This window comes from Oryzias latipes, chromosome 16, assembly GCF_053564925.1.
Source record: "Oryzias latipes strain Hd-rR chromosome 16, Olatipes_Hd-rR_3.1".
Taxonomy (NCBI): domain Eukaryota; kingdom Metazoa; phylum Chordata; class Actinopteri; order Beloniformes; family Adrianichthyidae; genus Oryzias; species Oryzias latipes.
The window spans coordinates 36,034,588-36,048,126 of NC_136252.1; the positions used below are offsets into that span (position 1 = coordinate 36,034,588).

At 52.1% G+C, this 13,539-nt stretch overlaps 2 protein-coding genes across 4 annotated transcripts; one reads left to right on the forward strand and one right to left on the reverse strand.

Moving 5' to 3' along the window:
* Positions 1-250: 250 nt before the first annotated feature.
* Positions 251-4,740, forward strand: LOC101164877 (putative acidic leucine-rich nuclear phosphoprotein 32 family member C). Of its 3 annotated transcripts, none has more exons than XM_004086678.5 (7): positions 251-443; positions 1,735-1,884; positions 2,069-2,191; positions 2,260-2,407; positions 2,563-2,681; positions 2,767-2,833; positions 4,053-4,740. In XM_004086678.5, the coding sequence occupies exons 1-7, from the start codon at positions 390-392 to the stop codon at positions 4,124-4,126; spliced, it is 735 nt and encodes a 244-aa protein (XP_004086726.1). In that variant the 5' UTR covers positions 251-389; the 3' UTR covers positions 4,127-4,740. The 3 variants fall into 3 exon arrangements, with proteins under 3 accessions (XP_004086726.1, XP_078789869.1, XP_078789870.1); XM_078933743.1 differs by having other exon boundaries at positions 2,263-2,407; XM_078933744.1 differs by lacking the exon at positions 251-443 and adding an exon at positions 858-1,049.
* A 414-nt stretch (positions 4,741-5,154) lies between these two features.
* Positions 5,155-12,266, reverse strand: plekho1b (pleckstrin homology domain containing, family O member 1b). Its single transcript, XM_023964544.2, has 6 exons — positions 11,958-12,266; positions 11,342-11,488; positions 7,574-7,714; positions 6,990-7,094; positions 6,540-6,638; positions 5,155-6,436 (listed from the first exon to the last, which is right to left on the reverse strand). The coding sequence occupies exons 1-6, from the start codon at positions 11,982-11,984 to the stop codon at positions 5,777-5,779; spliced, it is 1,179 nt and encodes a 392-aa protein (XP_023820312.1). The 5' UTR covers positions 11,985-12,266; the 3' UTR covers positions 5,155-5,776.
* Positions 12,267-13,539: the final 1,273 nt, after the last annotated feature.

Here is a 13,539-nt window from a genome sequence, read left to right on the forward strand (position 1 = left end):
TTAAGACAGCAATCCCCTCAAAGGTGATTGATGTTCTCCTGATGAGTTCACGTTCTGCTCTGTAGAATAGGAAATCCCAGATTGATCTCGTGTTTGGGATCCTCTGGTTTCTTAGATCAGCCTGTTTCTACAGAAAGGGGAGGAGCCTAAACATTTTAAAAAAGGGTCTATCTTCGCATTCTCATTGGTCAGTCCTGACGTTCAGACCAATCGCGGTCAAGAGTATTCAGTCGTACGCTGTGGGGGCGGAGCTTCAGACCGAACCAATCAGATCCCACGTGGATCCGGAGCCTTTGAAATGCGTGAGGAGGCGTGTTCGCGACAGAGGACTGAGCCGCGCGTGCGCGCCATCTCTTTTGTTTTGCTACTTTCTGTGCTCCTGCTTCATCATGGAGATGAAGAAGAGGATCAGCCTCGAGCTCCGAAACCGAAGTCCCACCGAGGTGCGTGAGAATCCCGCAGCCGCTCCTGTTTTCTGCGTTAGCGGTAAAGACGCGCGCGCGTGTTCCGTCGTCTTAGCGCGAGCTACACCCGCGCGGCTCTAGTAGCGGAGCTCTGTTTCCCGCCCGCTCCACGTGCGGGTTTCCTGTGTTCCGTGGAGAAGCCTCGAGGCAGCTCCAGCTAGCTAGCTAATGTGGAGAAAGAGCCGCGAGCCGGTTTGGGTCTGTTTCGGTCGGGTTCCGTTGACTGTGTGCAGCGGGGCGACTTCCCGCCGTAGGATGATCGCGGTTCCGATGACAGTGGTGATCCTGACGAACCGCAGTTCTGCTGAAATGCTTCGGCGCCGTTTTAGCTTGAAGCTCCAGCTCGGTGAGTCTGTTCGGACCACTTTCAATGCGCATGCGCAGTCCAGTCTCGGAGCTGGATTTTTTCGATGCACGGCTGGCTGTTGGGGACCCGGGTGGGTTCGGTCCATTTCAAACAGCCTTCTGGCGGAATATCGGGCAGACGTGAGCTGAACCTCAGCCACGGTCCGAGACCAGGACGCGGGGAATGGACGGTACCGGTGGTCCTCGGTCCGTCTGCCTTCATTCTTAAGCCGTGCAGAGGTCAGGTTCGAAATGGGAGGTCAGGTTCGGAATGGGGAGCACCAACACAGATTAGCTTCTATAGGTACCACTCATTTATGGGACTTACTTTACTATACATATTCTATATTGTGGTAAACATGAGTTCACATACAGAACCCTACAAACATCTGGGCTCTATGGACCTAAACACTGCAGTTGTTCCAAAGGTCCAGAGCTCGGTTCTGGTCCAGACCTGTTGCCTGTCATCAAACGTCTGCAGTTTCGCTAACGGCCTGCAGGGGGCGCGGGAACGCCGAGGCCGTCTGGTTTCCATCATGGTGACGTATGAAAGCGTCATGGTGGTAAAACTGCTGGTGTCACGTGACTGCGGACGGCGGGCGGATGAAAAGGAAGAATAAATATTCATCCAATCAGCTGTGGCGCTGTGGATGGAGCTCTGGGGAAGTGCTGCACATCTGATTGGCTACCATGATGGCATGGCGTTAAAACTCCAAACACGCCTGGTGGAGCGTTTCCACATACGTCTAGGCTCTGAAGCTCTCTGGAGCAGACACTAAGGGGATTGTGAAATCCACCAGGACCGGTTCTGGACCAGAGCCCGGCTGGTAGACGAGGCCTCCTGTCCTCAGAGTGAAGCGGCCGCTCTGCGGCGCCGAAGGTGGGGTGTTGGCTGCAGGTCTGCTCAGCTGCCGTCTGCTTCCAGGTGGGGGAGCTGGTGGTGGACAACTGCCGCTCCAGCGACGGCGAGGTGGAAGGTCTGTCAGAGGAGTTCACGGAGCTGGAGGTCCTCAGCATGGTGAACGTGGGCCTCAGCTCGCTGTCCAAGATGCCCCTGCTGCCCAAACTGCAGAAGGTGAGGAGACGTGGTCATGACCGCAGCCTCAGGAGGTCTGACCTTCCTCCCAAACGTCTAAACTGAATGAAGGACGTTGACCTCAGAATGATGCAAACCAAATGGTTCCAGGTTCAGGTTGGTCTGAACCGCTCAGCCTTCCCGCCTTTTACAGCAGAACTGAGACCCGACTGCTGTGTTTCAGCTGGAGGTCAGTGAGAACTCCATCGGTGGGGGGCTGAACACGCTGGTGGAGAAGTGTCCTGGCCTGACCCACCTCAACCTCAGCAGCAACAAGCTGAAGGAGCTGAGCAGCCTGGAGCCGCTGGTAAGTGGCGCCTTCCTCTGGTCCTCCCAGGAGGTCCGCTGCTCACGGCGATGTCATGTGACCTGCAGCAGAGCCTGAAGGCCCTGAAGAGTCTGGACCTGTACGGCTGCGACGTGTCCTCTCTGGACGACTACAGGGAGCGCGTCTTCCAGCTGCTGCCACAGCTCACCTACCTGGACGGGTTCGACCAGGAGGACAACGAGGCGTCCGACAACGGTGAGGCGCCATCCGTCACAGTCTGAAGGTCGAGGAACCCGCTCTGCTGGTTCTTCAGAATAATCATGAAGGTCTAAGACAAACCTAAAGTTCTTGTTTGGTTCCGTCTGAACTCACCTGATCCGTTTCCTGTCAACACACTGGTTCTTTTCTAGATGAGGAGGAGGAGGCAGGTCCTCCCGGAGATGATGATGAGGAGGACGAAGATGATGAAGAGCACGGCTCTGAAGAAGAGGAAGTGGGGCTTTCCTACCTGATGAAGGACGGCATCCAGGTGTGCCACTGATCCAGATGGGGAGGGGGAGGGGGGGGGCTCCTTGTGACTGAGCGCAGTCAGCAGCTTCCTGTTTCTGTTGAAGGACGAAGACGATGATGGAGATTATGTTGAGGAGGAAGAGGACGAAGAGGATGAAGATGAGGATGGAGGTGAGTCTGTTCTCCTCCCTCACATGGACAGACCCTCCTGAAGTGATGAGGGGGGGTCTGGTTGAGAACCCGGTTCTCCTGGACCTGTAGGCTGACGCCACAGGTCAAAGCAGAGGAGGAAAGAGGCTCCGCCTTTTCTGCAGAGATGACATCATTCTGTTGAACTACAAATGAAGGAGGATGGACTACAGACACGTCACTTCCTGCTGCGTCATGCTAACACCTGTTTGCAGAAAAAGGTTCAGATCTCCTGCTGTTTGCTCAACAGTTCTTGGGTTGTGCTCTCCTCTTAGCGAGGATGCTGTGGTTGTCCTCTGAAGGGGATCAGAGGAACCTCCAGACTAGAGCGCTGCATTGGGATTGGGTCCCACGGGACCCAACCCAAATCTCGCGGGATTGGGCGGTTTGAATTGTGCAGCGGGCGGCAAAAATAACCAGCGGGATCAGTGCTGCCATGAATATCTCATGAATATAAATTAGCGGACTACGTTAGTACTGAAGCTCCGTGAAGGCAGCAGGTAGAGACGCCCAATGGCCTCTGTCATCTAACCTGTTGTTGGGGGGGTGCAACGCCCCGCCCCGCCTCTTACTAAGAGCGCGCTTCAGGCCGTCTGTCTGCGCGCGCACACACGCACACTTTTAACCGAACAGGATTTGGGAAAATATATTTGATAATTAAGTTGCACATTACACAAGAGGAATGCATGAAAAGATGAGGCTGGAGGAGGGACATTAGTCTCTTTAGTAATAATATCAATACAAATACGTGTTTTTTTCCTGCGGGACGGGAGACGATACAAAATCAATGCATCTCTATTACTGTGCGGGACTAAATTCTATGAGTTTTGCTGGAGCGGGCGGGATTGGTCAGAAATTCAGTGGGCGCGGGCGGGGGCAGGATCCTCGGCATTCTGGGTAAACTGGACCTCCTTTAAGTTGTATATGTGTTCATGAATTAAATCCAGTCACTGCTGATGCAACAGATAACCTTTGCACATCTATTCACCTGCACTGTTCTGTAAATAGATTTTTAAATTATACTACCTTGTTGTTTGACTTTATGCTACATTTTCTCTGTTCTTGTTTTTTATATTATTCTTGGTCCCCCCCCCCCCCTCTGCTGTCAGTTGCTATGGTAACAAACAAATTTCCCACGTGTGGGATCAATGTAAAGGTCATGTGACCCCCCAGTTTGTCTGACCTTCACTCTGCTTCTCAGATGAAGCTGCAGCTCAGGGAGAGAAGAGGAAGAGGGACGCAGAAGACGAGGGGGACGAAGATGAAGACGAGTAGCTGCCTTGCCCGGCCCCCCTGCACCTGCCACCCCCCATGACCCCATTTGGGCGTGGCCTCAAGCTGCAGGCTCTAAGATCAGGACTGCTGGCAGATCATGTCCCGTTTCCGTGGTAACAAGGTGGACCTGCTTGTCTGGAGAGATCCAGATGGGACATGGGTCAGAATGGACCTCAAGCACCAACTTGATCCGAATATAAGGTTCTCCCGAGTTCTGGTGGCCCCTTTTTTGGGTCAGCAGGTGACGCCGTCCCCCAAATCCATTTAGAACTGCCTCCAGAGGAGCTGAACCATTCAGATGGGTCAGAACCGACCCAGAGAACACTTGATGCTCTGCCCCGCTCCAACCCCTGTGAATATTTGACCCTGAACACAAACTACTACACTTCCCATTAGCCTCAGGTGCTGTTACCATGGAGATGTTCTGTTCAGAGGCAGAAAATTCCTGAATTGGACTTGTGGTTCAGGCCTAAAACTTTTAAAGAACTTGACCAATAAGCTCTGCCCCTTAACTGTCACACCTGTCTGCCGTTTTGGGTTTGGCGCTAGTCCGGTTCCTGTCACCGGTTTATTTTTATATTCTGTTGTTTTTGAATAAAACCTGAAGGAAGCCCCTCCTGCTGCTGTCAGTTCAGCCGTTACCGTGGCAACTTACCTTTCCAGTGGTTGGTGTTACCAAAAAATGACCCATCACATTTTGATCGACCTCTACAGGTGCCCGTGAGCTGTGGTGGGGTCAGGGGGCGTGGCCTGACATGGGCTCTTTTATCAATGGCAAACTATCAGAGGTACACACCTGAAACAGAGGCGGAGCTTCGTGTCTCTTTGCCTCTGCTCAGGGTCGTCTCAGGTCCACCTGTCTGCTGCTCCACCGGTGATGCATGAACCAATCAGCTCACAGGACCCGTGTGACTGTCTGACAGGTCACTCCTGTGTTCTCACCTGCTTCCTGTCACATGATGATGCCAACAGCATTGTGCACACACTCACATGCACACTCCTGCAGCCTCAGGCTGAACCTGTGCTGGTTTCAGTTTGGAGATTTTATTTCATTACATGATCTGGACTTCATTTCCCATCATCCTCTGCGAGTTTACAGCAGCAGCCACACAGCACACGTCAGCTTTTGGAACAGCCACAGCAGGAAAACCGTTTCTGGAACTGAATGTGGTCCCGTCTGCTCTGGTGGGGGGGGGGTCCTCACACTCAAATCTAATAAACATGAAAGCTCAGATCCATTTTCTTCTGAGGGTGTGGCACACAACTGCAAAAAGTGATGCATAAAAACTCATGGCCCCGCCCCTTCTCAACTGTAGTTTGTGTGATGAGCCGTTACTATGGCAACAGCTCTCTTCACCATTAAGTGTTCGACCTGCCGTCCCGACCGGACCCAGTCAAAAGATCCAGTTCTGAGGAGTCTGAGAGAAAGATGAGGACGGAAAGCTCGTCTAAAATCTGGGCTGAGGTGTGCAGCAGAACCCAGTCCCGGTAGAACCAGACTGGTTGTGACTGTTCTGAGAACAGCTGAAAGCTTTGGGGGCGGAGCTTCAGAGCTGACACTTGACCTGTCGGGAGATCAGGTGCTAGACCTCCAGCTGATGGAGGTCCTGATGAGTTCCGGGATGCGCTCTGGTTTGGTCCAGAACCCTCTCACATCAGGCTCATGCGGTTGGAGTTGGCACTGTTGAGGGGGGTTTGTGGGGAGGGGGGGTCCAGCTGCTGGTAAAGTACCCTCAGCTCCTTGATCTCCTGCAGCACGTCCCGGGCTTGGCTCCACGCCGCCGCCGCCTCCTTCAGGAGCCCTTCGGCTTCAGCTCTCAGTTCCTCGGCCGACTCCTGCCCTCCTCTGCCCCCCCAGCCCCCGTCCTGCCGCACCTCCATCAGCAGCCGCTCCGTCCTTTCCAGCTTCTGGCCGATGAGCTCCTGCAGGCGGCTGACCGGCTCCGGGGCTCCTGGTGGGGGGGCCGCCCCACCCTTCTTCGTGGCAGTTCTGGTCTCCGGTTGAGTCAGAATCTCATCGGTGGAGGCGCAGCGGTTCTTCTCTGCCTCCGAGAGACGACTTCCTGGATCTGGGCTGTGGGTGGAGCCTATCTTCTCACGAGGAAGGCTCTGAGACTTCCCAGAAGGCCCGGCGGTCCGCGCAGACAACAGGCTGTCAGTTTTGGAGCTGGGGGAGACGGGAGAACAGCCGGGCAGGGATTTGTCCGGGTCTTCCTGGAAGCCGTCACACCGGTCCAGACCCTGAGTCGGGGCGGGGTTCTCCTGAACCAGGTCCAAAGTCAGCATCCCATCTGAGGAGGAGGTGGAGGCCTAAGAGACAGAGAAAAGCTTCACCTTTACCTGAGGGAGACCTGGATCCCGGACTGGAACCGGTCTGATGCAGACTACAACAACCTGGAGATGCGGTACTGACCACGGCCAGCAGGTGGCCTCTGGTTGGCAGTCGGCGGTTGTGAGGAATCTTTACTCGATCTCGGGTCAGGTGACACAACTGAGACTCTTCCACTGTCACCTGGAACATAGAGATATGTAGGAGAACCCGTCACTTTGGCCCGGTTCAGTCCAGGTTCTGTTGAGTTTTTATCATTGAGATTCAGATCAAAACATCTGAAAGACTTTCATCTTCAGTGAAACAACAAATGTTTCTAGAACAGAAGTTCTGGTTGATGGTTTGGTACGTAAACCTGATCCAGACAAACCACTAAAAGAAACTGATGGTTGATCAGAACTGCCTTCAGACGATCAGAACCGCCTTCAGGCTGGAAGAACTAATCCATTGTCAACCTAAAGGAACGGATCAGCACCAACAGAACCCGCTGATGGAGAACCGTTCAGAAAGGTTCAAGCAGCTGTCTGAGCCCACCTCATCCAGAATCCGGTTCTTGGCTCTGCTGATGGCCGCGTTCAGCACGTTGATCCACGATTCCTTCTCCTCTGGACTGACGGCCAGGAACACCAGGTTAGGAACCTGCAGAACCCACAGAACATCCGGCGAAGGTTAGAGTCCAGAATGTGCAGACGCTAAAGCAGCACATGGCAGGATCGCACTTATGCAGGCGCCACCAAGGAGGGCGGAGAGAGTCCGAACCGATCCAGAACCACGTCACTCTGGTCCTCATAGGAGGGATGTCAGAAATGTCCTTACGGTCATAACTGATGCCTGAGAGGCTCCTCCCCTTAATCTCACCTGATCATCAGACTGACCCCGGTCTGGTCTAGTCCGGCTCACAGGAAACTGGACCGGGACTGGACCTTGAACCAATTAGGGCTTCAGATGTTCCACTAAAGGCGCTAAATCTTCCTACTGCTGTTTGTGCGTGTGAGCCATCCCAGAATAATCACCACAGACCAGCGCTCAGTGGGTAACAAAGTCAGAGGTCAGACCCCAGTGTTTGGTCCAGGTGTGTCTGGTTCTGCAGCAGGTAAGGGCCAGAGGGAGGGGCCTACCGTGTTTCCTGGGGAGGAGCAGCGCTGCAGGCGGAAGCGGCTGTGGTTCTTCTTACTGCGGCTCTTGTTCTTCCTGACCTCCTCACACCCGTCATAGTCGGACAGATCCAGAACCTCCTCAGCCCGGGACGGGTCCCTTACCTGCACACAGGTGAACGCACAGGTGAGCGCACATAAACACACATCCTGAATGTTGGAATCAAACCCACAACCTCCCATCTGAGAGCAAACGCTGGCACCGGTTGACGTTGGGTCGACATTTGAGCCACTCCCTGTGAACTGGAGGGGGGGGGGTCACCTGCTGCTGCCGCTAACACACAGACATTTAACCTCACCTGCTCTGTCTCCATGGAAACAGCCTCCATTATTCAACATCTTTAAACTGACACTTCCTGAGGGGCGGGGCGGGGGAGGAGCCTAAGCAGCTGTCTGAGTCTCCTGCTGCTGGCACAGTCAGAGGGGGGCGGGGTCAAATAGCTGCTCTTTAACGACACCTCACCGGTGAGCCCTTCCAAGTGCCAACTGTGGGCCAGAGGTGGAGCGGTCGACCATTGATGGGAAGGGTGCAGGTTTAGTTCCTGCCTTGCTGCCCATGAGTCACGTTTTACCTGGTGGTTATAGGTCGGTGCCATTTATGGCAGCAGAGCCCCCGTGCATGTGAACGTGCACGCTGATGAATGCTTTGTGTAGCAGCAAAGCGACTTTTCAGCTGTAGTTGCTGCTGGTTCGATGTCACGTCGCCAACAACAAAACACAAAAACACACAACCCACAGAAAAAAGAATCCCAAACAGGCGTAGAATCGTCCCGGCGCCGTTTCAGAAACGGACAAACTGTTTCTGACGTTCACTCATCTCCAGGTTGACGGGATTTAAACCACGTCTGCAGCTGCTTTTCTCTCGGGGGGGGCACACTGATCCAGATGTTACAGCACTGACCACACAGTCGCCCCCGTCTACAGACCATTCCAGCTTCATGGGGCAGGTGAAGGTTGTGTAATTGTGTTGTGTGTGTACAGTGGTGGACAAAATAGTTGGTTCCCCTCAGTTTAAGAAAGAAAGTCCACAATGTTCACTGAAATGACTTAAAATGTTCAAAAGTAACAATAAATTAAAGTGTATTGAAAATTAAATCACCAAGATCAGCCATTACTTTAGAGTTGTTGATTAACAGAATTATTTATTAAAACAAACTAATGAAATAGGGCTGGACTAAAATGATGGTTCCCATAACTTCATATTTTGTTGCCCATCCTTTTGAGGCAATCACTGCAATGAAACGGTTTCTGTATTTGTCAATGAGCCTTCTGCACCTGTCCACAGGTATTCTGGCCCCCTCCTCATGAGCAAACTGCTCCAGTTGTCTCAGGTTTGACGGCTGTCTTCTCCAAATGGCATGTTTCAGCTCCTTCCACTGATGTTCAAGGGGATTCAGATCTGGGCTCATAGAATCCACTTCACAATAGTCCAACGCTTTTCTCTCAGCCATTCTTGGGGGTTTCTGGCTGTGTGTTTTGGATGGTTGTCCTGTTGGAAGACCCATGACCTGTGACTGAGACCAAGCTTTCTGACACTAGGCAGCACATTTCTACCCAGAATGCCTTGATAATCTGGAGATTTCATTTGACCTTCACAACTTCCAGACCCCCTGTTCCAGATGCAGCAGAGCAGCCCCAAAACAGAACTGAGCCTCCTCCATGTTTCACAGTAGGGACAGTGTTCTTTTGGTTGGAGAGTCTACCAACATGGAGCTGATGTGCCTTACCAGAAAGCTCCAGTTTGGTCTCATCTGTCCTAAGGACATTTTCCCAGAATGCATTTTTGCAAATTCCAGTCTGGCTTTTTGATGATTTCCTTTCAACAGTGGTTCCTCCTTGGTCGTCTCCCATGAAGTCCACTCTGGCTCAAACAACCATGAATGGTGCGATCTGACACTGATGTACCTTGATCTAGGAGTTCACCTTTGATGTCTTTGGAGGTTGTTCTGGGCTCGTTGGATACAGTTCCAACTATCCGTCTCCTCAATTTGTCATCAATGTTCCTCTTCCATCGTCCAGGGAGGTTGGCTACTGTCCCGTGGGTCTTAAACTTCTGAATAATATGTGTCACTGTGGTCACAGGAACTCCAAGCTGCTTAGAGATGGTTTTATAGCCTTTACCTTTACCGTGTTTGTCTATAATTGTGTTTCTAATGTCCTGGGACAATTCTCTCCTTGGCTTTCTGTTGTCCATGTTCAGTCTGGTTCACACCTTTTCACTATTTGTCTCCCTTTAAATAGGCAGACTGACTGATTCTGGGTTTGAAAACAGCTGTGATGTCAATCAAAGGACAAACCTGAGTTCATCATGACCCCCTGGACAATTAGTTCTCAGTCTTTTATGGAGGTACCATCAATCTTTGTCCAGCCATATTTCATTAGTTTGTTTTTTTAAATAATTCTGTTCATCAACAACTCTAAAGTAATGGCTGATTTTGATGATTTAATTTTCAATAAATGTTAATTTATTGTTACTTTTGAACGTTTCAAGTCATTTCAGTGAACATCGAGGACTTTCTTTCTTTAACTGAGGGGGACCAACTATTTTGTCCACCACTGTGTGTATGCATGACAATTTGAAGTATAATGGTCCAAACAAGTTCAAACAAGTTTGACGGTTCTGTCGTTTGGAGAACATCGTCCGCTCTTTTTGGTGTTTAGGAGACGAGACGTTGAGAGGCAGTCTTGAAGTTGAACCATCGCCGAGGTCAGAACACGGCATGAATATTACTGCATCATCAGCAAACATGTGGATGTTTAGAGCTCTGGTAGATCATTGATGTGTGGTGAGATAAGACTGGAAGTGTGTGTGTTTGTTCGTGTTAATCTGTGTGTGTTTGTGTGTGTGTGACTGTAAATGGCTTTGGGCCTTACAGCAGGTACAGAGCTGGAATAGAAAAAGGGGGCGTGGCCTCCTGTTGCTTCTTTTGGTTTAAGTGCTTTGGGGTGGGGGTCAATGACTCAGAATGGGCTTCATCTCTGAGACGACAGAAAACCAGAACCAGGTCCAGTCCAGAAAGTACGACTTTAGCTGCAGCTGAACAACAACACCCCCCCCCCCACACACACACACAACAGCCCAGGAAAACCAAAGCAGATGATTTGACTAACAAATATGTGTGTGTGTGCCTTTTTGTTTGTGTGTGTCTGTGGGGGGGGGAGTTTTTGTTAATTAAATTCTTCAGGACAACCTTGTCTCTGCTCATCTAGGGGGTGTGGCTCCCTGGTTGTCATGGAGACAGCACAGTTGTCCTGCTAGCATTAGCGGGACGGAAACACCTTCCACGGCTGAAACCGTAAACCAGGTCAGAACCTTCAGGAACCAAAACCACCGACCCGTCTGAGCCTGAGGTTCCTTCACAGAGATGACAGACCGGATCAGAACCTCCGTTCCAGCAGATCTTTGAGTCCATCAGCAGCAGAACCTGTTCTGACCCCCCCCCCCCCAGAGGTTACTGGACTCCAGCTGAGGAGAACCTCGTTCAGACTCCACGTGTTCTACAGACAGGAGAACACCGGTTCTGCTGCGTCTTGCAGCGGTGAAACTGGATCTGTGTGGTTCAGAATGAAACCCGACTCTGCTGCTCGGCACAGAAAAGGTTCCGTCAGTCCCACAGACTGAAGGAGAATGTCTGTCTGACCAGAATATCTGAAGCTGATGTGGGTCCCCGATGTGTCCATCCCTGGAGTTTGTTGCCATGGCAACCATGAAGCCCCCCCCCCCCCCCTTACCTCCTTCTGGCTGATGAGCAGTTGGTCTCCTCGCAGAATAAGGAAACGGGTTTTCCAGATCTCTCTGAAGAACCCCTTTCCGCAAAACTTCCGGATCCAGCCCACTTTCTCCGGAGAGGAACTCTGGGAAATGGAGTCCGGTGGAGCCTGACAAACAGAGCAGAGGAACAGGTGAGTTCAGCTGCTGGGTTCTGTACTGAGCAGAAGAACCGAGTCACGGGCTCAGCAGAGCAGACCAGGGTTCTACTGATGCACATCTTGATGTTGATGGAGAACCTGAGGCAGAACTTGAGGCGGACACAGAGGAACCAGAACCTGACAGGAACCATCAGGGGAACATAGAGAAGAACCGGGGAGAACATCCTGTCTGTGGTGCGTTCACGGTCTGGTTCTGCAGTGCTCTTCTGTCCCGTAGAACCTCAGTTCGAACCGCAGGTTCGTTAACTTTTGGACTCACTTGTTCACCGAAATCAAGTAGTTTTACTATGAAAACCGGAAGTGGCGGGTCGTCCCTTCACAATAAACCTGCCTTTAATCTTCCGAGCTTTTGTTCGACCGACCGGCTGTAACGGAACCAAAGCGGCCCGAAGGCGGGTTCCGGTTCGGTTGTCCTCACCCTTCTCCCGGTGGAGTTCTTCTTCATGGCGCCGCCGGGGCCTCAGACGGGACTTGTCGCACTTTCCCGGTAACTCGGTTCCCGCCGCGGCGCGAGGCGGTCGAGCGGATCACAGGAACCTCCTCCGCTCCTCGGCTGGAGTCTCTCTGGGCGCGTGCGTGTCCTGCCTGCAGCTGCCGCGTCCGCCGGGCTCTGCTCCGGTAACCCGGCCGGGAGCGGCTCCTCCCGGGGTGTCCGGTTTCCCCCCCCCCCCCCGACTCCCCTCTGGCTCCGCGGCTTCCCGGTAGCTCAATAGCGCCGCCCAGAGGAGCGTTCCGGTCAGAGATCTTCACTGCTGGAGGTTCCGGACCTCAGCAGAGGTTCTACAGAACCTTTGAGCAGATGTTCTGGTGGGTGGTTCCGGTCCAAATGACCACAGCAGTCGTTTGGTTGGTACAGTCCTGCCATAGGTCAGTAAAACTCACAGAAAAGTGACTAAAAAGTGATGGGGGGAGGGGGGGGCTGCGGAGAAGGTCCAGTTCTGTTCTCTGAACCCAGCTGGTTCTTGTGGTTCTGATTTTGTTATTTAGTTTTTTTAGCCCAATGTTTCCATCAACAGTCGTCTGATGGGCTTCAGACTGGATCTATGAACATGGATCATAGAACAGACGGGCACAGAGTTCAACCGGTAATGGCTAAAGTGAACCGAACCGAACCAGACTAAACTGGACATCCCTGGCCTTAGGCTTAGACCCCCCTTCTCTGTGAGGAAAAACACTTAAAACAGCAGAAACCTCAGGGGGGGGTCCACATGGAGGAGGGATCCTCCCCCAGGACAGACGGGCGATGGACCAGAACTCAGAGAGAAGAATGAACTGATCTAACTCTACAACTACACGTTTGAATAGTCCAGCAGACGAGCTTCATCCAGATGGAGTTGGGGGGACGGCTGGGGGGGGGCGCCAGACCGTGGTCCAGGTACCACCGGAACCGTATGCAGTTACTGACCTGCCAACAATGGCACTGCTCCAAACAGATGAGAACTGAATGCTGGGATTGATAGCAGATGGTCATAAAAATAATAAGAGAAGAAGAAGTAGATGTGATGAAGACTGGAGTTACTCCCCCAAACCTCATTCCAGTAGTGAGCTTTGTTCTCGTCATCATCAGTCTTTTGGTTTCCCCACATGATGATTGACACACACTCAGCTTTAGATATGTCACCTCAGCTCACCCCCCACCCTCCAACACAATGGGGAGAGTCCTGACGTCTGATTGGCCACATTTTGTCAGAACAGTCTCTGTGTCTTCTGCATGGAGGTTCTGACAGACACACCCGCAACCCCGTGTTGGTACGACCCATTTGGGGGAGACGGTTTCTGTGTTTTCAGTGAAGTTTCTGTGTAAATAAACACATTTTTTTGGGTTCAAATCTGCATTTCTTTGGTGTCATCAGTCTTTGTGGAACATCCACATTCATGCTTTTGGTTGAATCAATATCACCCGTCTGAGCATGCTCAGTAGAGCAGACAGCTCCACTGAGCATGCTCAGCAGAGCTGTCTGCTCTCTACTTTTCTTCAAGTCTGTTTGATTTCTCTTCGG